At 43.8% G+C, this 22900-nt stretch overlaps 6 protein-coding genes across 6 annotated transcripts; 2 read left to right on the forward strand and 4 right to left on the reverse strand.

Moving 5' to 3' along the window:
- Positions 1 to 229: 229 nt before the first annotated feature.
- On the forward strand, positions 230 to 3617 carry PADG_00224 (alpha,alpha-trehalase ATH1; the record flags this gene model as incomplete). Its single annotated transcript, XM_010757957.1, has 4 exons — positions 230 to 241; positions 300 to 2048; positions 2124 to 2417; positions 2469 to 3617. 4 exons carry the CDS (start codon positions 230 to 232, stop codon positions 3615 to 3617), a joined length of 3204 nt encoding a protein of 1067 aa, XP_010756259.1.
- A 4403-nt stretch (positions 3618 to 8020) lies between these two features.
- PADG_00225 (uncharacterized protein) lies at positions 8021 to 10690 on the reverse strand (the record flags this gene model as incomplete). The annotated part of the gene is made up of 7 exons (XM_010757442.1): positions 8021 to 8937; positions 9006 to 9180; positions 9239 to 9403; positions 9508 to 9923; positions 10000 to 10191; positions 10263 to 10296; positions 10379 to 10690. 7 exons carry the CDS (start codon positions 10688 to 10690, stop codon positions 8021 to 8023), a joined length of 2211 nt encoding a protein of 736 aa, XP_010755744.1.
- A 4909-nt stretch (positions 10691 to 15599) lies between these two features.
- Positions 15600 to 16529, reverse strand: PADG_00227 (uncharacterized protein; the record flags this gene model as incomplete). Its single annotated transcript, XM_010757443.1, has 1 exon — positions 15600 to 16529. The coding sequence occupies one exon, from the start codon at positions 16527 to 16529 to the stop codon at positions 15600 to 15602; it is 930 nt and encodes a 309-aa protein (XP_010755745.1).
- An 820-nt stretch (positions 16530 to 17349) lies between these two features.
- Positions 17350 to 19135, reverse strand: PADG_00228 (uncharacterized protein; the record flags this gene model as incomplete). The annotated part of the gene is made up of 2 exons (XM_010757958.1): positions 17350 to 17468; positions 17533 to 19135. 2 exons carry the CDS (start codon positions 19133 to 19135, stop codon positions 17350 to 17352), a joined length of 1722 nt encoding a protein of 573 aa, XP_010756260.1.
- Positions 19136 to 19922: 787 nt separating this feature from the next.
- PADG_00229 (uncharacterized protein) lies at positions 19923 to 22000 on the reverse strand (the record flags this gene model as incomplete). The annotated part of the gene is made up of 3 exons (XM_010757444.1): positions 19923 to 20752; positions 20830 to 21793; positions 21860 to 22000. The coding sequence occupies 3 exons, from the start codon at positions 21998 to 22000 to the stop codon at positions 19923 to 19925; spliced, it is 1935 nt and encodes a 644-aa protein (XP_010755746.1).
- A 508-nt stretch (positions 22001 to 22508) lies between these two features.
- On the forward strand, positions 22509 to 22872 carry PADG_00230 (uncharacterized protein; the record flags this gene model as incomplete). Its single annotated transcript, XM_010757959.1, has 2 exons — positions 22509 to 22646; positions 22708 to 22872. The coding sequence occupies 2 exons, from the start codon at positions 22509 to 22511 to the stop codon at positions 22870 to 22872; spliced, it is 303 nt and encodes a 100-aa protein (XP_010756261.1).
- Between the last annotated feature and the right edge of the window lie 28 nt (positions 22873 to 22900).

Genomic DNA, 22900 nt, shown 5'->3' on the forward strand with positions numbered 1-22900 from the left:
CCTTGCGGGGTTCAAAAGCTGGCTGTCTCCTCAGTTCTCATCCTGTATTTCAGTGTCTTCAACTTTATCCTCCGAGAGTCAGTCTCGGCATTGTCTTTCTGATGATGTTTTGTGTGAGGTTCAGTGGAGATTGTCGTTGCATCTTTTCAATAAAATAGATGATTAGAAGTAAATTTATTGCATTTCTATGAAAAGCCCTCCCGGAAGCAAGGGGACGAGCCTGATAACTATGCAGTTCAATGTAAGCCATATCAACTTTTCCTCTGCTCCGCTGCACCCTCCGACTAACTCCATGACAGCTTCAAATATGGAGTTTCCTGTGGCTCCTCTTGCGATGCTCCACCATAACAGCTCTTCCTTCCACAGAGAGAGTTTCTCGCGTCTTTGCAAAAAACCTCATCTCTTCTGACTCCATCACAAAACGGAACTCAGGCTTTCCTGAATTCCTCTACCCCACAAAATTTCCAGGAGTCACCTGGGACCACAGGAACTGGCGATTAACAACGACAAATCTCGACCAAGGCCACTATCAATCCCGCGGCTCCGTCGCAAATGGATACATTGGCATCAACGTTGCGGCAGTGGGGCCTTTTTTTGAACTCGACCAGCCTGTTGCTGGGGATGTGATAAATGGATGGCCATTATTCTCGCGCCGACAAACCTTCGCAACAGTTTCTGGCTTCTACGATTTGCAGCCGGAAACCAATGGCAGCAATTTTCCTTGGATGAATCAGTACGGTGGGGAGAGTGTGATTAGCGGAGTCCCTCATTGGAGTGGTTTGATACTTGATCTAGGCAATGACAACTATCTTGACGCGAGCGTCAACTCAACTGAAATCTCAAATTTCAAATCAACCTTGGATATGAAGGGCGGGTTGTTAAACTGGGAATATACTTGGTCTCCGACTGGTAAGGAGATATCGTTCGACATCTCTTATCAACTTTTCGCCCATAAGTTGAACGTTAACCAGGCGGTGGTTAGCCTTGTCATTACGCCCTCAGATGATGGATATGCGAAAGTAGTAAATGTTATTGATGGCTTTTCAGCTGTAAGGACGCACTTTGTCGGTTCAGGAGAGGATGGACGGGCTATTTACTCGTCCGTTAGCCCAGTAGGTGTCGCCAACGTTACGAGTTACATTTATGCCACGTTGGCTGGCTCGAAGGATGTGGATCTGGCCTCGTTGAAAGTAGTTGAGAATCTACCGTATGTTCACACAAATGACTCGTCTATCGCCCAGGCCGTGAATGTGATGCTACGCGCCGGTCAGAAAGTCACCATCTTCAAATACGTGGGTGTAGCGTCTTCTGATGGATTTGAGAACCCAAGGAAAGTGGCCAAGGTCGCGTCTGCAAATGCCGCCAAAGTTGGTTACGAAACCCTTTTAGAGTCTCACATAGGTGAATGGGCTACGGTTTTCCCCGATCACTCCGTCGATAACTTTACTCTTCCGGAAACGGGCTGGCTCCCTCTAGATAGCCACATTATTGGATCTGCCATTACATCCGTCACAAATCCGTTTTACCTTCTCCAAAACACGGTTAGTGAAAATGCAATGCAAGCTGTCAACAACTCTCCGATAAATCAAGGCAGCGTTTCTGTTGGTGGCTTGACATCAGATTCATATGGTGGTCTTATCTTCTGGGATGCAGATATCTGGATGCAACCAGGGCTCGTAGCCGCCTTTCCTCAGTCAGCCCAATCGTTCACAAACTACCGTCTTGCTAAGTATGGGCAAGCCCTTGAGAATGTTCGTACTGCATTTACCTCGTCAAAGAACCGGACTACGTTCTCTGAAGGCGCAGCTATTTATCCATGGACTAGCGGACGGTTTGGGAATTGTACAGGAACCGGCCCCTGTTTCGATTATCAGTACCACCTTAACGGCGATATTGGTTTGCAGATGATCAATAACTGGGTGACGACTGGCGACACAGGGTATTTTAAAGAGAAGCTGTTCCCAATCTACAATTCTATGGCAATTTTATATGCAGATCTCCTAGAGAGGAATGGGACAAAATGGACGCTTACTAACATGACGGACCCGGTAAGTGTCATTCAATTTATTCTTATATACCTCCCTCGGGGTATGATGGGATGTCTGAACTGATCTTGACATTAGGACGAATACGCTAATCATGTTGACGGCGGGGGATTCACATTGCCCATGATGGCTACGTCGCTGCTTTACGCCAACTCTCTCCGCCAGCTGTTTGGTCTGGAACAGAACCAGACGTGGAACGAAATGGCTGAGAATGTACTCTTGTTGAGAGACCAGGTCGCGGGCGTTACCCTAGAGTACACAACCATGAATGGCAGTACCCTAGTAAAGCAAGCGGATGTTGTCCTGAATACGTTTCCGTTGAGATATACGAATAACTACCTGCCGGACAACGAGCTGCGGGATCTGGATTATGTATGTTGCAAGCTGAATTCTACCACTGTGGGTTTGCTGACAAAAATTTAGTACGCTGCGAAGCAATCTCCAGATGGTCCTGGAATGACATACGCAATTTTCTCCATCGTCGCCAACGAAATCTCACCCTCTGGTTGTTCCGCTTACACATATGCCCAGTATTCCTACGACCCATACATGCGTGCCCCATTTTACCAGTTCTCTGAACAGTTGATAGACAACTGGTTAGAAAACGGCGGCACTCACCCGGCTTATCCATTCCTCACTGGAAACGGAGGGGCTAATCAAGTCGCCCTATTCGGCTACCTAGGTTTGCGTCTCCTCCCTGATTTTGTCCTGCATCTAGATCCGAACATACCTCCTCAAATACCGCATTTATCCTTTCGCACCTTCTACTGGCGCGGCTGGCCACTCAAGGCCGTGTCGAACTATACGCATACAACCATCCGGCGATCGTCAGATGTCCAACCCCTCCCAAAGGCAGATCAAAAGTTCGCCAACGCCTCCATTCCTGTCCATGTCGGACCCGAGTCAAACGTAACCATCTATTCACTCCCTCCCTTTGGCGTACTCACCATCCCCAACCGTAAAATCGGCTCCCATGCCACCTTCACCGGAAACATGGTGCAGTGCCAACCCGTCTCGTCCCCAGACGAGTACAAACCGGGCCAATTCCCCATCGCAGCCGTCGATGGCGCCGCCGCAACAAAATGGCAACCTACAAAGGCGAACGCAACCTCTTCTCTAACCGTTTCTATCCCAAATGACGAAACTCTGGCATTAATTGGCGGCTTCGCTTTTGACTGGGCTCAAAGCCCCCCCGAATCAGCTGCGGTCGTGCTGCATGATACGCCTTTAAATCTGTCAACCCAGCAGGATACAACAGACAAAAACAAATCGTCAGCTGCTGGCCTATCTGTCCCTTCAATACCAGGAGCGCTCACCATCACAACTCTCCCCACTATTACTCTCTCAAACCCTTACAATCCCAAAACGACAGACCTAAACCTCATAGTGCCGTACACTTCCAATACAACAAATGTGACGCTTGTCAAGCCTGTGCGAGCCACCCGTTTCGCAACATTGTTCATATGGGGAAATCAGGCGTTGAATGTTGTAGATCGCGTGGCAGGGAATGGAACCGGAGCGACCGTGGCGGAATGGTCTATTTTTAAAGCTCAAGAGAGCCGGAAGGATTAGTTTAGGATAACTAATGTTAAGGTGGCGAGCATAGCGATGCGGCCGGGGGGGTCGGAATGGGTAGTTTAGAATAAGAGATGTTTTGTTGGATTGGCATTGAAACATGCTCAGCTAGCACTTTCTTATTATTAGCTTAGGTTTTCATGATTCCGTTTCTAAGTGAATAATGGATTCAAATTTTCTGGTGCAATTAGCTCAGATGTATTTTTCATACTTTGCTTCGAACATTCAGGTATCTACTGAAGTGGTAGCGAAGGTGTAACTGAGTGAATATTTTCCTATTCATGGTGTCTTTAGATCCATGGATTGTGTTTCACATGCAAAGGACATGAGATTCTAACTCCTTGACGTAGTTACATATTGAATCAAGGAGTTCCTATTCGTAACCTTTCTTTGACTCTATTGGGGAAATGACTTGATCTCCAGCTAATTCCCAACAACATTCTTTTCGGAAGAATCAATAGGGTTCCTTTGTTAAAATTAATAATAAAAATAATAACGTAATCTATGGGTGAAAGTGGCACACAGGTTGAGAGGGCACTACATCAAACTTAATACAGATTTCAATACATATTATCTGGATTTTTACACAACTGAATTGATTTTTTTAAATAATGTATATTATTGAATTATTTCAGCTGCTAGACACCGAGAACAGGTTTCTATATAATGTTCTATTTCTTTGCAGCATTCTTGTCATATTATGACTATGGTTGTTATATATCCTCCACAATTTGAGCATTAATATTAGCCCGGTCAATTAGCTAAGATCCCCTCTTCTTTGTTAAAGTCTCATGTATATGTATTTGATATTTTTATGTTGTTTTTATCATATTGAAATCTCATTTGTAAAATTTTTCATCTGTTTTATACAATTTAAGTTTGAGCAGCTAATTGTTAAGCACTTCTTAAAAACTGATCAATACTTATGTAATTGATATTGATGAGCTGTTCTGATATTATATGATTCTGTTCTTAATTAACTTAGTTTAAGATGTTATTTTAACTCTAATTTCTGATGTTTTAACAGATAAAGACACTTTTTCTTCAACTGAGAGAGAGAAAATCTGAAGTTGAATATTTAATTTTGAGATTACAGCTTTTAAATTAAATAAAACAAGCTAAGTAGTTTCAAAACTCTTATGAATATTGTTTAATGTAATTGATATAATGATTTTTATGAATTATCCAAAATGCTAATAAAAACTTAAGTTTTATAATATAAATAATATAAATCTGTTACGGCGCTGTCGCTGGTAATATGAAATAAAGTTGATCTGTTCTGACCTCAACCATATTCAGTTGCTTAGATTGATTCACTCCGATCCACAATCATCTATATATATTTGGCTGCTTGTTCATTCCAATATTCTAATTCTCAGTTTAGTATTCTCATAGCAGCTGCCTAGTTAGATAGATGAATTGAGCTTTTTGTCTTGTTATCATCATGCCTCTAGTTGAGTCATGACAAAATCTATATAAACAACTCAATCTACTTGTCATATATTTTTTATTATAATGATACATAACTGCTTACATCAAGTAGTTGAAGAAAATGAAATGAATATAAAGATATGCAATAAGTAATATTATTAATTTTTTAACTTTATATGCTGATTGAAGTACTTAAGTCACTCAGTATCAAACTGACTATAGTTCAACTATTGTATCAACTACTGCTTTTTTTGATATAAAAGATGATTTTGATTATATTTCAAAGAATAAAATAAATTCAATTCTGTAATATTTAAAGTTTTTAAAATCTCTAATAAAATAAATAATTAATTTTGTGACAAAAAAAAGAATTCAAGTTCTATTTGATATATTAAAACAAGAAAAAATCAGCATTTAAATAGAAGTTTTTTTTAAATATCTTCAGTTTTATTTATTTTATTTGCTATATATATAATTCAACCTATTCAAAAATAAAAGCATATATATGATAAAACTTCTAGCTATGTTGATGATAATGATTTTATTATCAGTTTTAAATCTTTACAAGAAATTGTAAAAATAAAAACAGAGCTATATAGAGAATTTTTAAAAGAGAAGATAATAATTCAATTTAGTTTGATATGAAGAAAATTGAATTAATTTACTTTTATTCTAGAAGAAATGAAGAAAATAAGACTATCACTCTTCAAGATAAAGTTAAGGTCAAAAAACTCTGTAAGATAACTTGAAGTTTGATTAGACTTCAAACTTAACTTTAAAGCTTATTGTTAGGCTCATGACCGAGGCCCGGCGCCCGACTAGACTCGGCGTCGGATTAGGCTCGGCACCCGATTTGGCCAAACCCTCATCATGTGACCATGCAGGTTGTTATTAATCCAGACAGGCCCCACCCTTTTATCCCATCAAGCTTAGTATTTCATTATATAGCAGTTAGCAATGCAGAGAGTTCCTTCTTATGCAGCTTGCATTCACATACTAACACTTATATTCAAAAAGAATAGCTCAGACCGAAAAATTTTTAAATAATAGAGTTTGATTTCTTAATATAGAAAGAGATTTATCTTTTTAAGCAATGAGACAATTATATAAAACTTGTACTACTTTTATATCAGATTATGCTATAGAGATATAATAAAAAGACCAGAAAAATTATGTTAACTATTTTTAATTACTTCAAAATAAAACTTTAGGAAGAAAGTTAGATGCATTAAAAATATTTTTTTATTAAATCTATAAAAATAGAGATCTTAATTTTATCATCAGCTATTTAATTTGATAAAATCTATGTGAATTATACTTTAAGAATCATGAAAATGAATGCCAATCATTCAAATCAAAAAAGAGTATCTGCTTCATATCCACCAGGCATATCTGGTAAAGATTTGAATAGAGAAAAAATTTTAAATTGAAATAAATACTTTGAGAACTCCAAAAAAACTTATCTTTTCAACTTTATAGAATATGAGTAATGATTAAAGATTAATTATCATGTTTAAATGTGAATGATACAAATCACAATGAGCTTTATTCTAAAAAAATTAAAAATTAAAAATAAATTAAACTTAATAACTAATAGATATATCTATTAGTAAACTCTAAGAAAGAGAAAAAACTGCAGATATTCAAAAGCTAGAAGAGATTGAACAAGCAAGATTTCTTAACTCATATACTCAGATGAGTTAAAAAGTGAACAAGAATATTTAGAAGCTGGTATGATATAACAGGCTAGCCGCTGAGAACAGCTAATAACTAGAAAACAGAAAGGAATCATTAAGGGAAAAAAGAGGAAGACAGATCATATAGAGAATTGGGCTTCTTTTTATAAGAAGCGGAGCTCCGGTATGAAGATGATTGGACTAGCGCCTTTGTAATAGGGGCTATACGGATAGAGGCTATAGATAGGGTGAGACTCCGCCTCGGTAGCGCTGTCTCGATAGCGCGAAGGCGTAGCCTGAGTGAGTATCATAGATGTCAGGGTATAGCCCTTTATACACTCTATCACAAAGATGATCATCTCATCATCTTATATAAAGGTGAGACGATCACCTCGTCATCTTGTACAAAAATGAGGTAATATGAATATTCTTAGCAGAGTAGTGGGGGCACTGCAGAGCGATAGTTTCTATGACATAGAAGACATTGATATCAAGAAGATGTCTTTGATTGAATCTCATTATCATAACAGAATAATAATAATAATAATATAGTTCAGTTATTATTACTTAATGAGATAGTTTAATCAGATAATATATCATTAATTTTATATTAGTTTTGAAAATGATACTATTAATCTGTGAAGATAATAAATAATGAAATTACTTAATATATCCACTTTAATAATTACTATAATTCATTTATGATTTGCTGACTGAACTGATTTGAATCTATTATATTTTTCTAAATCTGTGACAACTAACTGAGTTTCAATAACTTTTATTCTAAAATCAAACTCATCAAAGTTATATATATCATTATTCAAAATATTATATTTGACTTTAATAGATTGTTCAAGCTCAAATCACGTTTTATTAATCATAGAATTGTTATTTTTAACTTCTTGAAAGTTATGCTTGTGATTGAAGTATGATATAAGTATATTGTAATATATAATAAATGTTACAGCGTACCTACTGATAATATGAATTAAGATAAATCTGCTCTGCTACACTTTGAAAGATTAATTTACTTCAATTCTCAATCACCTCTTTATATTCAGCTGCTCATTCATTTCATATTCTAATTCTCAGTTTAGTATTCTCATCATTGCTGTCTAGTTAGATAGATATACACTTAGCTTTATAAACAAATCTAAATCAAATCTTCTATTAAAATTCCAACATTTAAATAATTACAAATAGAAAAAAAAAATTACTAAAGATGAACATAGACAAACAGAAAAACAATTATTCCACCTTTCGTCAACTAATCACATCTAAAGAATCCAAGTTCTAATACTTAATCATAGGGCTAACATGGAAACGGTCCAACCACTTGAACACGTACAACCCCTCAATGAGTTTTTTCACGAACGCCTCATCAGCAGCATGCGAGACAAACACACCTGACGGCATCTGGTTGTTTGTAGCCATGCCACTAGCATCATGAACACTCTTAACAATTTGATCACCGTTGCTGCCGACTACCCCAACCGTCTTTCCATATCGATAGGCGTCGATGAGGAGCTGTTGCGGCCTTCCGGGGGGATACAGGCCAGACTTGGGGCCAGGAAAGCCTTCCAGGGCAACTATAGCGTCGTAAAGGGATGCGTCTGCACCGGCATATGTCGACACGATACCAGCTTTGGGATTGTAGGTAGGCCCGATTATTACGACATCAATACCAGAATGTAATTTTTTAAACAAGGCTTGTAGCTGATGTGCTGCGTCGAGCGACTTCTGTTCACCGGATATGAGAACAGCGACTTGCAACCCATCCAATTTATTCAAATTGGTGCCAAACGTTCCGAGTCGTGTAGTCTTCTTGTCGTGGTAGAAGGTTGGATCGGGTTTCGGTATTTTAATGCCAATGAACTGCGCAACTTTCACGGCTAGGTCGTGATCGATGAGGTTTAGGTGGAAGATGACATTTTGGCGCACGCCTTCGCTCATTACGTTCGATGTCTGGAAACATACGGCATCGATAACAAATTGCCGTTCGACCGCGGTGAGCGAGTTCAAGAAAAGGCGCGGATGGGTCCAGTGGTCCATAAAGGATTGGCTGATCTCTCGCACCAGCGGACCATTTACCGTGCGGTGAGGGTCCGTGAAGAAACCTTTGCCGACCGTTTGGTTGGCTTGTTTGGGATTTCCATTGTTCAGTGTGTTTGGGGTGTAGTGATATTTGTTTTTATGAATGAACATCTGGCCTGTTTGAATGGTTAGCGAATGGACAGCGTATTGATACGATTTTTCCAATGAAGAGAAAGAAACTCACCAGTGCCGTCGCGGTTGTTGTTATGGATTTCGGTGCGAGGTCTGTTGATTGGGACTTGTTCAAAGTTTGGACCGTTGTGACGGTTCAGCTGGGTGTCTAGGTAGGAGAACACACGTCCTTGAAGTAAGGGGTCTTCGGAGAAGTCGATGCCACGAACGACATGTCCTGGTTGGAACTGCAGAGAATTTTAGACACCGTGTATTTTGACACTACCAAGAAAGGAGCAGACTTACCCCAACTTGTTCAGTTTCGGCAAAGTAATTAATCGGATTTCGATTCAGGGTCATCTTGCCAACTGTCGTGAAGGGGACCATTTCTTCTGAGAGATATTTGGTCGGATCGAGCAAGTCGAACCCGTGCTTTAGTAGGTCCTCTTCATGGAACAGTTGGAGATCCAACTATAAGTTAGGTTTAAAGTTAGTCACGATTTTTGATCATCTCAAATCGATTTATACAGACAGGGGCTATGCAGGATTTGCTCTAATAACTAGGAACGTCGTACCTCCCACTCGGGAAACCGTCCAGCTGAGATAGAGTCCCAAAGATCCTTTCTATGGTAATCAGGATTTTTTCCTGCAATTGCCTGTGCCTCTTCCCAGACCAAAGCGGCTTTTCCTTGGAGATTTCTCCAACGGAACCTAACGAAAACAACCTTGGCATCTTCTGTGAGAAATCGGAATGTATGAACACCGAACCCATCCACATGGCGCATTGAGCGAGGAATTCCATTTCCAGACATCACCCACATAACTGCATGTAGAGCACTGGGCTGCTGGCTGAAAAAATCCCACGCTGAATCATGAGCAGTCGCTGCTTGAGGAATTTCACTGTCGGGCCGCGGTTTAACAGCGTGGATCAAATCAGGGAACTGAATGGCGTCTTGAATGAAAAAGACGGGGATGTTATTCCCAACAAGATCTGTATGATAGGAAAGTTAGAAAGTCCAGAATGCCAATAGCTCCCCTTGGGTCAAGATTGAACTCATCCAGCTTACCAAAATTCCCTTCGTCTGTATAAAAGCGGGTAGCAAAACCATGAACATCGCGAGCAGTGTCGGCACTACCTCTGCTCCCGGCGACTGTAGAAAACCGCACAAATACCGGAGTTTTTTTGCCCGCGGCGGATAAGAAAGAAGCGGCCGTGATGTTGGACCAGTCCCCGTAGGAGGTAAATTCACCATGGGCACCTGTTTGCTTATGTCAACAAGTGTCCTTTTCCAGCTTGTCAAAAGCGGAGTTATCAGGAGAGCATTCATACCAATCCCTCGTGCGTGAACGACGCGCTCAGGAATCTTAATGTAGTTGCATTAGCGCATTGCGATTCATGTATACAACATATATAGGCAATGGACAAGAGGTTTGGAAAACACGTACACGCTCATGGTCAAAACGCGTGAGCTTTTGCCGGAAGATGAAATCCTCAAGCAAGGTCGGGCCTCTGGACCCACCAGCCTTCAGGGAAATTTGTTCACTAATACGAGTGCCAAAATCCGTCGTCATGAAGCCATCACTATCATCGAGATAAAATTTGCTCAAAAATTCCTCGGTAGCTTTAGAAGCGGAATCATGTTGGCGACGATCTAGGGCTTCACGGGCTCTTCGGGGTCCGTTGGGATCTCCTAGTACAGACAAACACACAACTGAAGCCACGGTCGCCGAGGCGAAGAGAAACCCCAGAGACCGCATATCGGACGCTGAAGGAGTCCGCGATGCGAAAAGGTAATTTCTTCAGGGCAACCTGTTTAGCAACCTGTTTAGCAACGGAAAGAGGGGAAAGGCGAGCTTGGTAATAATCGTAAAAAGCAATAGAGAGAGGATAAGGAGTTTTAACTAACTTCTTATGGCCTGTGAATTGAAATCTGATCGGGATAAGCGATTGTCAAGACAAAGTCAGCGCATACGCCGTGATAAGGGGAGTGTTAGGGCAAAGGAAATAAAAGAAGCAGAATCAAACCAGAAGAATTAAAGTCTCGGTAGTTTCAGACTCCTTATATATGTAGTGGACATGATTGTAACCACGGCGCATCTGGCTGGCATAGAGGCATTGATTCGCTGGTCTGATCCGGAATGGGAGAACGGGAGCAAAGAAGAAAACCAGAAGACTGACTGAACGTTGCATTGTCAACATGCTTGAAGTACACATGATCATCTAGATTAAATCAGGACCCCATTGTCCTTGTGCCGGAACCGAATAACGGACGTGAGGACCGCAGTGGGGAGGCAAAGGTTCCCACAGAGACAAAAGGCTTCTCTTGCCATGAGCATGATGTTTCCATGGACGTGGGGGTAGGGGAAAGGGGGGGGGGGGGGGGGGAAGGGGGGGGGGGGAAGAAAAACGAAAATAGAAAAAAGATAAAGGAAAGGAAATGATGCAGGATGAGGAAAAAGCAGCTGAGAGGAGCTCAGGCATGTGCTGAAATTTGATGATGCTCATTAAGCAGTTGACAACGAGAAATATTCCACCATCCTGATACAGACATTTATCGTATCAGCTGCTCCCAGGATCTGTGATCATCACATCCACAGCCATATCTCCATATTCAGACGGCTCAATTTCCTAGGAGCTTCTTCAAGCTTTGCATCGTTGAACTTCATACTGTCTTTGGAAGAACGAAGATGTGCAATCAGTGTGGATTATGCCGGGATCCCGCTGCGGTTGAACCAGAGCTTCCCAATTGCCACCGCCCCACACAACCCCGGGACGAAGCGAGGACATCAACTGCAAGGGGGCATCAGCTCGAGTGAACCCGCCCGCCCCTTGGTGGTTCGGGGGAAAGACACCTCATGTGTGCGGCAAGCTGCTCAAACCAATTTTTTTTTTTCTTCTTCTTGGGTTTATGGCAAAAAACGGTATTATTAGATAACACGGCGACTAACTAAGTAGGTTATATTAACTTCGAGACTAATTATTCCCCATTTTTGCTGCGAAGTTCTTGGAGTGGAAATAGTGGTATGTCGAAGAAGAACGAGGCTGGCGACGATCGAACCATGGCTTTTCGCGTGAAACCATTGCGGCGGTGGCGCTAATGACACCCCGATGCGTAGCGAACAGTCAACGAGAAAATCTGCAGTTCCTAGGGTAACTTCTTTCGATCCGGCCGGGCGGCGAACAAAAAAAAAAAAAAAAAAAAAAAAAAAACTCCTGAACTTGGTCCAACTGAGCTCGAGCGGCGAGATGAACCGTGTATTGCAGGTGCCAGGAACAGACAGAAATTGGGGACGAATCAACATGCAGGTATTTTCAGTAGGGGGGTGTAATAATAATAATAATAATAATAATAATAATAATAATACCAGATATTTTGAGGTGCGGGAAGAGCATATACTAAATGAAGCTCCTTCAGAATAATAATCCCTTTGGGGGGCGAACAGATCAACAGAATCAGCGGCAGCCAAAAAAAGAGAGTTGGCGGGTTCAGCAGCATCTTGGTCTTACCCACCCTCCCCCCCCCTCCCCCCCCCCCCCAAAAAAAAAAAAATAAAAAAGAACACCCCCCATCTCCAACTAATTACAGTAATTATGCTCCTGATGTCACCACATTTCCTAGACCGCGAGCTACCCCTGGCAGACTCGTATTCTAAAGGGTTGAATCGGGATGCCCGTATTAGTAATCTGCGTGGAGGGGTGATTAGAGTTAAATATGGTTTAACAAGTGGACCCAACTCTAAAAAGCACGTTCAGATGTAACCTTGGCGGGAGTTAAATATACACACACCTTAAATTGCCTAACTGGTTTGAGTTATAGCGCCGTAGTTTCGGCCACGCCCGCATTGCCACTCGACTGATTCCGCCGCCGCCTGCGTTCGATATCTGAGCTGCAAGGAATCTTATACCCTTCGTGCAATTGGGAACTTGACCTTCGGCTGATGGCATATAGCTTGTTCAAGCTACCTCGCTTCAGCGAACCAAGTTAGCAACCCAGAAAGCAATCGGGTCTGTAGTGACCTCATATTTCCATCCATATCATGTCAATATATTTTCACCGCCGCCTGGGATGGGTGAAATTAGTCCTTGGTAAATCGTTTTTAATTTTAGCTATCTTTTAACTGTTGATTGCGGTGGGGCCTTACTCTGATTATCCATCATTGACCAACGTAGGTCAGGGTACGGTTGAGATGCTGCTCTCTCTCTCTCTCTCTCTCTCTCTGATAGTTGATAACTTATTGCACTCGTTCCTGTAGCGTTCCGATCGCATTGCCGGCGGGTTCCGGGGTTCCGGGGTTCTTGGAGTTCTGTGGTTCTGTTGTTACTCCCGAAAGACCAAATAAAACCAACTTGCAAAAGGTTCCTTACTCACAGCCATTAACCCCAACCCTTCCTCTTAGGTAGTCTGCGTGAGATATCACTGGTGCCTTGGGCCCGTATCAGAGATCTATGCTCGACTGCCGCAGCTGGCCAGCCCACGGTCTCCAACCCCGAGCGGGGAGCAGTTAAACACCGTCATTCATTCATTCATTCATTCATTCATTCCTCATGATATTCCAAGGCTCAGCTGTTGAACGGGGTGGCCAAATAGAAGGATTGAAGGCATGGATCCGCTACACCATTGCGGAGTTCCGCTCCCTTCTGAGTTGAGGCTTTCCGGTATGGAATCTTACAGGCGACGCGTTCGTGTTTGAAATGAGAAGTACCTTGATCGACCTGCGGATGAGGACATACGGGGATTCCCAAGTTGATAGTTTTGAGACCCTTAGGGTGATCTTGAGAGGTGGGGCTGGGGGGTGCTTCCAACGTAATTTCTCATATGTAAACACTCATTGGTCTTCATGAGCGTGTCCCGCGACAAGTTATGCCACTGCTGACTACTTTCCTCACTTAGGATGTGATAGACACGGTTTCTTCATTCATTCCCAAATGAGCTGGACAGGGCGTCTTGTTACGCTAACCCATATGGAATGACTGCACCATTGTGAAATCATTTGTATATAATCGTTTGACTCAAAAGCCTAAGAGATTTGGAAGGGCTCAAAGGATTCGAATGCTGACTGGTTGAGTAACTGGCTGCCGGACGTTGCTACTCTCAAAGTAGTGATCCACAGAAATATGCGGAAGAGGCGTCCCATTAGATAGCGAGGTTTATTTATCCCATCGTCTGCCATGATGGGAGATGGGGAAGAGAGATCATGAGCCGGCACCTAGAGATTTTATGTATAGAGAAGACTTGAATCCAGGGGAGCGATGGTTCTTTCCGGACTGCGAAGACTGCGCCATTGTCTTCCAAGTCGGATCCGTTAAGCCACTTTGAATATAGCGGGGCTCTTTGGGGGGGGTTTAAAGCTATCAATTGCCTCAGGCAATAACATGGACAAGGACATCTTCCGCAGGGTCAGAAAGCTGTCAGCACAGTGAGATACGCATAATCAGTCAACCCTGCTCTCTTCCCCCCACTCCTCCTCCTCTGCATGAATTAAAAGGCTGTACGTTGGTAACACATCGGGGGCAAAGCAAATCCGCCAGATCTCAATAATGCATGTTTCAATGCTCGCTTACTTCGTTGGAGGCCTGTCAAACAAAACTCGAATCCCCAAGAGTTCAGTCTGAAAATGGCAGGCTGATCTCTCTTTAGCATGCAGGATAGATGTTCTCGACTTCTTGCGATGCCCAAAACTCGACTTTTTTTTTTTTTTTTTTTTTTTTTTAAAAAAAAAGTCAGGCGATATTTTTAGCAATCAACATCCCGTTATGAAGAGCGAACGATATCGATCCATGACAATGCTCCTGTTGGGCACGATACCTTCATCAATACGCAATGCCAAGTGACCTTGAGAGATGCGGAACATACCACCACAGATGCCAGAACTTAGGGAAATTTAGGTATTGCGCCTAGCTACCATCGCAAGATGCAGCGTAACCTTGCCTTCTCCATAACTATACGCTCCTGATACCGTCATTCCAATGTTCGTCAGTCCCAGCAGTGATGGATGACGGCCAGGTACGGGTCAAAAGGCCCCAAACATATCAAAACAGGGGATAGCTTCCGGGCTCAAATACACAATGGGCACATATCACCATTTTAACTGGCAACCCGCTGTCGTTCATTGGGTGAGGGACACGCTTCGTTGAATGTCGGACGTTGATTTTAGGATTTAGGTCTGGATGAGAGTTTCGGAATGGAACCATGGTACGGTCCGGGGTAAGACCCGCTCTGCCCGGGCTTCATTTCAGGCCCTTGAGCAAACTCATTCTGCCAAGCGCAAACACATGATAAAATGAAAATGAAATGAACAGGTTATTAAAAAGTGGGTCGAGGTATAGTTATAAATATGCCGCATCCCTTATCTTCCATTCTTATCTCGTCTGTTGGTGATAATTTTATTTGCCTCTTTGAATCTGACGATGAACGAGCGAGAAGCGTATATGATATTCCAGGAGAAACGAGCCTTCACAGACATATCTAATCTCCCCTAAACAGGCCATTAATTAATATGGCTTTAGCCTTCTGGTTATGGAGTAGTTATTTGCCTAGTTACTGGTTACGGAATGCTCTATCTGACCAAGACAAGAGCGGAAATTCAACGATAGCGAGCGCGAGTCCCCTGGTGCCCGCGTTGGACCACCATGCGGAAAAAGTTCCACCAAAAGGATATAAAATTTCTAACTCACAAGCTTCAACACGTAACAGGTGTCCCGCAACCCGTGGAACGTGTCGATGCAGTCCAATCCAGCACGGTTAGCCCATTCCAAAAATTCTGGCTCCTCCCACACACGTAGTGAGAACACGATTCTGTCCTTCTGAATCACCTCTTCCTCGCCGGTCGCCAGTTTCCGGATGGCGTGGAAGGTATGGTAGTCTGTCTTTACACATCCTTCCATTTTGGAGTCGTCGATGGGATACTTTCTGTAGATAATATCTGGGAACGCCTTACTGGGGAAGCCTTCAGCCTCCTGCAGCTTCACCCACGTCCTTTCGACCACAGGCTCCTTGGTAATTGACCGCTTCGCAATCAGATCGTTGACAATGGGGAGATATGCCCGGCCGGAGCCAGGACGAAGAAGCGCAGCTACCTGGGCAAAAAATCGTTGCGGCTCGTCAGCGCCGATGAGGTGACTAATGCTCCCCGCTGCAAAGAAAAGGAGGTCGATCCCTCCGGCATATCCCTTCAGTGTTGTCGCTGATGCCACATCGGCCGCCTCCGCTAAAACCCATTCCACTTTGCCGACTCGGGCCATACTTGACAGCGTCGCCTGTGCCTTCTCTGCACGGCCGAGCATGGCAGGTTCGTTGTCCACGCCGATAAAATATACGTTTGAGAGATCGAGGCTGTCTCTCTCGCCATCATTGGCCAGATTGATCAGGACACGGCCTGTCCCGGTGCCGATGTCGAGGATAGAAAACGGGACATCAAGGGAGGGGGGAGGAGATCGCGTGGAGAGAGCGTTCTTGAGGATAGACGTGTAGATTGGTGTGCCATCCTTGGTATCCAAGTTTTTGGTATTCTTCTCGGCCCATAGATCATAGTATTCTGCAAGATATGCGGAATCGTAAAAGGTGCTCTTGCGCCCCTCAGAGTCGCTGGTTGCCATTCTCGCAGGAAGGGAATCAAGGTTGGGAGAGAATTTTGACGCACAGAAACAGGTAATTTGTCTCTTTATTGTATGCTGAAAATCTTTTTTTTTAAAAAAAAAAGACGCTGTCCCATCAGCAATGAGGCTCTTTAACTCCTGAAGACATGTTATGTTTGTCTATGCGGTCAATATTTGGAGGGGGTGTTTTTTTATTTTATTGTATTTTAATTAATTAGTTCATCTATAAGAAAACATCGGTCTACATATCATCCTGGCCAACTTGCCAAACCGCTCAATTTTGAAGTTAAGAGGGGAAGTTTCTCCCACATGCAGTGTGACTTAACATGGAGACTTGGATGTCACGCATAATAATCCCTTAATTAGTTCTTGCAGAAGAAACTTACACTCCCGTGTGCCGACCCAATGACGAGTGCATTGTATTCGGGCATGCATGAATACGAAGGCGCTTTTTTAGTGATGTAGTTACACTCCACCTACGATTCAAAAAAAGACGAGCGCGTGGAAAAGAAAAAGAGTAAAGACAATATTGTATTTAGCCAATTTATCAAATCATCTAGATTGCAGTAAGCGCGAAAGGACCTTGTACCAGTTCAAAATTATTTGAGTTTTCAGTATGGTTATGACAATTACACATTAAAATATTAAACTTAGTAATGAAATAAATAAACCAGACCCACGGATGAAATAAGAATGAGAGAGAGAGCAAGGATATATTATACAACGAATGGGCTTGCATTGAGAATGGCGAAGCATGAGCGGCTACAATCCGCCTCATGGCTGCGAAATTTTGAAGCGCTCATTGCACAAATACTGGGCATTACTTTTTGTGTCCCAGACGCGGCAATCTGACGGGTATGACTAAAACGAGAACTAAGATTGCCCAAAGTAAACTTGATAAAAAGGTTATTCGAAGGGCCATTTCATATGCGCTGGTGACTATAATGTCGTCATCAGTTAGTTATTTACTCCGAGAATTTTAAGGAACAACAGAAGCTCTCACCCTGGCCCTTGTGAATCGCGTCCAATTTAGCAATCTCCGCGATAGACCTCCGGACACGGAGAATTATATCTGCCTTATCGGGACCGGTAACTGCTTGGCGAAGAAAAGTGCTCAGAGAGTTTTGTAGGACTAAGCTACTGATTGCCACGCCCATAACCCATCCGAGCGAACGGAGTAGAGAAAGGGTGGTTGTGATGACGGCCTGGGCCTCTTGGGCGTTGGTTGACAGGACACCCATCATTGTTGGCGGATATAAAGCTCCCTGGCTAAATGCCGCCATTGAAATCAAGGTCACAGACACCCAATCTGGGACCCTGCTACTTATCATCCCGGAGAAAGCACAACTGCAAATTAGCCAAAATACTCCTCCAAGCAGTATTGGTTTCAGCTGCTTGGTTTTTGTCATGATGACGCCGGTTAGAAGGCTAGCAACCATCAGACCAGCGGAGGCTGGAAGAAGACGTAGGCCGGAATTGGTTGGTGATTCCAGCTTCACCGCCTGAAAGAAAAGAGGTGCGTTGAACAATATTGTGTTGATGGAGATACCAACAAGAAAGTTCCCCAATATCAAATTTGCATGCGGCGAATTTGTTAAAAGTGATAATGGGATTGCCGGCTTGGATGTCGATTGTTCGGCTTTTATGAAGGGAACCGAAATGAGACAGAATATGGCCAAGGAGGAGATTACAATTGGATGTCTCCAAGGAAAGACATTGCCGCCTAGATTCATTCCCATCATCAAAGCAGTAACTCCAATAACCAAAAAAACAGAGCCAGCAACGTCTATGGTCCTAAGCGCTTCTCTCATGCTGATGTTTCGCTCGCGTGCTAGCTGAGGCCCCAGGTTCGATGGCAGCGTCAAATACACTGCAATAAAAAGTGCACAGAGCATTGGCAATTGTATTCCAAAGACAGCTCTCCAGCCAAGGGAGTCAACTATCACCCCTCCAAAAGCCAATCCGAGGCAATTCCCAAGGCCATAAGCAAGGCTGATGTATGATTGGTATATCCCTCTATGTTCAATGTGGATCAAGTCTGAACAGATAATCGCGCCTAACGAAGTGACCCCGCTTGCACCAACACCGCAGAGGAGACGGGCCGCAAGGAAGCTGCTGAAGTTCCATGACACTCCACACCAGACCGTGGATAGAAAAAATATCGAGATGGAAACGAGGTAAGGTATGCGCCTGCCAAATATATCGGATATCTGACCAAAGATCGGTTGGAAAACTGTGCAGGTCAAAAGGAATCCGGTAGATAGCCAAGAAGCTGAGTTGGCGACATGGAAATGCGACGAGATTACGGGGTGAATGGATTCTAAGATAGAGCCGTCGAAAAAGGACAGGATGATGGAGAGAAGGATGCTTCCAAATACCACCCAGAATTTCGAAGGAGTAATGCCGATGAAATGAGTGTCATGTTCGCTGCGGTCGTCACGGACGCCTGCTCCGGTGGCCTTTTTGAGTTCACCATCGGCTGTGTATGGTAGCCGCCCATCCAATGATGATGACGATGAAGGCGAGGTTTGCCTGTGGTTGCTATGTGTCATCAATGGAGTGGTTTCATCGTTGTTGTTCTCGCCGAGGACGGAGACTCCCATCATTGTATCGAGAAGGTTGGATTAGGTCATCAACTGGGGATTGTATTGGCTCTCGTGTGTATTTCATGGACTCCATCTGATTATTTACCCAGGGGGAACTAGGAGAAGAGAGAGCAAAGGCAATATAGAAATGTTGATGGAAAAAAAAAACAGCAACACCTATCCATCATGTTCGCCGTTCGGGGTGGACACCCTCAGCTGCACCTCCGCGGCCTGGCAAGATTTGCACAAGAATATCCAAATGTGGGCGCTGAAGCGCTGTGATCGGAGAGGTCTCCGTCATTGAATTACTACAGCGAAGCTGTTGACGGTTAGTTGGTTCGGCGGACCTGTCCATTGCGGATCGACTGGCTAGCAAATGGGTGCTCAAAATTGGGAGTTCGTTGGGAGCGGGGCGGTCGTGGCAAGCATTGATACGTTCGGTGGCAGGACAGCATTTTCGAATTTCTTGCTAATTTATTCTCGAAAATAGCTTGTGCCTAGTTATTAAAACTAGCGTCCGCTGAATGGCTATTTGAAGCTCAACTTTGTCGACAAACCTGATGATCCGACACCGGGAAGGTCATCGGTTGTTTCATCACTATTCAAAATACTCGCGGAACATCACCATGCCCAGCTGGCAAGGTTCATTAAATTGCATGGTTAAACGTTTAAGATTGCAGTTGATGAATTTAGGTTTACTGAGGTTAAAGCCAACCTTGGAATTCAGTTCTTGAAACTGCCGAAGAAAATTGAGAGAAAATAAATATTAATGACACCCTCGGGAGTCTTCCAGACAATCTTTACACCGTTACGCAACCTTTGTCAAACATCTTTTCAAGTAATTATTGATCCTTTCGGTGTTGTCCAACGTTGCGATCGTTCCGACGTATCCGTCGGGTCGGACCACAGCAATGGCACCTGATTTGATGTCCACGCCATACACGGCATATCCCTCTGGATCGAGATAATGAAGCCGCATTTCAGCTTCCTGCTTGACAAACGGCGGGATATTCGTCCACTCGACCGAAAGAGAACCAAATGGGGTAAAAACCACCAGCTCTACTGTCTTTGGGGTGAACGAGGGCAGTATATTCTGGCAGATGCGTTGGAGGGCAGACGCGGAGACCCCCTCTGGGTTTCCGGGAAGATCATCGGAACAAAGGACAAGCACACGAAAGCGCCCGTCAGAGGGAAACTCGTCTTGTGAATGTCTGATATCCCCATCTGCAAACCTCGTAATGGTTACATCTGAAAGGCGGCGACCTTCTCTCAGGACCCCAGCTGAGTAGTCGCTGCTGTTGATCGTTCCGTCCAAGCTTCCAAGTTTCTTATCGACCAGAAATCCTTCGTCATACTCAATGGTACCCACCATGAACGCCAGCAGTTTATCCTCTATAAAATTTTCCGATTGGACACGGTCCTCAGCCTCTGTCTGATACCGGGTTTCATACCAAAGCCGGTCGTTGTCAATAAGATCCTCCGCATTCTTGAGGCGATCGCGGGCAAATGTGTCTAGAACTTTCTCTGGATTCGGAGTCAAACCGTTGATTGAGTACATTAGCTTCCAAGCCAGATCGTAGCTATCCATCAGGGCAACATTCATCCCTTGGCCTAGGGCTGGAGAGTGGGTATGGCACGCTACATCATGCCTGTTAGAATACCTTCATCCCACACCAATGGGGAGTGTTAAGCATTGAATTGAAATCGCTACGAACCGTCTCCAACAAGAAAAACGCAGGAATTCCCAGAATCATCTTTCTTAACAAGCTGTTCTGCGTACCTTCTCCCTACTTGGTATGCTGCCCACCACTCGATTTCTTGTTTTGGTCGGATATAATAGGGGTGAAACAACTCCTTTGTGCGATCTAAGATGAGCTCTGGCGTAATCTTGGCCCTGCGTGCACGCTGGTATTCCTCAGTATGGGGCGCAGCGCCGGAGGTGACAGTTTCAATGAGATCATCCTCATCAAATGGCACATATATCCGTGTGAGATACTCTCCGTCGTTTTTCCTTTCGCGGGGTATGATGGAGACAATGTTCTTCGAAGAAGCAAAGTGCACAGGCCTTCGAATGTCGGGAAAGTCAGTGTCAACCACGATATCAGCAACGCCCCAAATATCGTCAGCCATACTACCAATCTGATTTATGCCAATCGACGTTCTCACAATTGAATGCGCGCCGTCTGCTCCAATCAGGTACCGTGTCCTGATAGTCCGCTTTTCTCCATTCTGTTCAAGCGTTACTCTCACAGGAAAGTCATGCAGTTCGTCATTTTCGATCTTGGCGTCCAGAACTCTACTGTTCCAGGTAATACCAGTTGCGGAATACTTCTTGAGGTCATCACGCAGTATTCGTTCAATCCTCCCCTGTGCCATCATAACTATGGCGGGTTTGTATCGCGCCTTAATCCTAGTTGTGTACTGCGAAAACTGTCGAATAAAGCCTGTCGGAGAATTAGGATCCTTGATCCATCTGGTGAACTCATAGCCGCGTAGGCCGTGATTCCAGATCTCGTCGGCCAAATCTAGGCTTTTCAGAACCTCCATTGTACGTTGCACAACTGCATCAGCGTGGCCAATTTTGAATGCCGACGGGCTCGAGTCAATACAGAGGCGAGAGGAATCAGGCAATCCATAGCGAGCAAGCAGAAGGTTTAACATCAGACCCGCAGGCCCAGCCTGGAAGAAGCGATGGTCAGTGAGCTGCCTTTCGTATGCCTACATGCCGACAGATATACTACATACACCAACAATTACCACTTCATATACCTCAGCATTATCCTTTGTCGGAGAGGGCAAAGGAGTCAGTCGAGGGAGCGGTTGAGCAAGTGATGGGCTGACTGTGTGTCTCCGCTCTAATGTGTGATCTTCTGTGAAAACTTGCATTTTTGGTTCGGGAAATTGTTTTCTCAAGAAGAAATTAAGCTACAGCTATAAATAAAGAATGGTTGGACATAAGCATATCGATCGTAATATATGTTTAAACGAAAGTGTCCATTGAAGCGGGGAAACCATAGGCAAATAATGTACTTCGAGAGAACGTCTCTACGATCCGGTAAGAAAATAATTTTGGTTATCTGACAACCGCTTCAAATCATATAACAAAATTAGACTCTCTCTAATAATTAGATTGAAGAAAGTAAGATTTGGTTTTTCTTGGAGTTTCGTGAAGAGCGTGTGAACCCTTGCCGATCAGGTCCTCTAACAAGATGATAGGAATACTCTGTACACGTATGCCCCTTCTGAAAGATCCCCTTCGAGGGTCTCTTTCGCATATGGGTTCGGGCAAGTTTGAAGTGACACTGCATCGTAACAGCGGATTTTGTGTGACCTTCAAATGTGAAAAATTACCGGCAGTCCTGCATGTCTTCGAAAATGAATATTCTGCCACCTCATGCTCGCCAATTGGTGGACCCGTATCTCATCCGAAGCCAATGATCGTGTCAAAAGGGCGCTGCTTCTGGATGCTCCACCTGGCAATAAGGTTGTGCTTTTCGATTCGCTCCTCCACCCTTACGGTGACAAGATCCTGGTGTGTATGGATGGATATACGGTATCTTTCCAAATTTCCAAGCTGGAGATACGGCGTCCAGAGCCCATTATTGGAGCTACCATTTTGTCGCCCCAGCTTAGTTACCAGCTACGGCAATGGATGCCTGGACTATCTCAAGGCCCTAAATGTTGGGCTGCCGATCCCGCCCGCCACGGTTTTGACAAGGGAACTTCTGGATGTGACAGTTTCAAGTGGGGTCAGCTGAACGTGGAGCTTGGATTTTTTTTTTATTA

This window comes from Paracoccidioides brasiliensis (genome assembly GCF_000150735.1).
Source record: "Paracoccidioides brasiliensis Pb18 unplaced genomic scaffold supercont2.1, whole genome shotgun sequence".
NCBI lineage: Eukaryota > Fungi > Ascomycota > Eurotiomycetes > Onygenales > Ajellomycetaceae > Paracoccidioides > Paracoccidioides brasiliensis.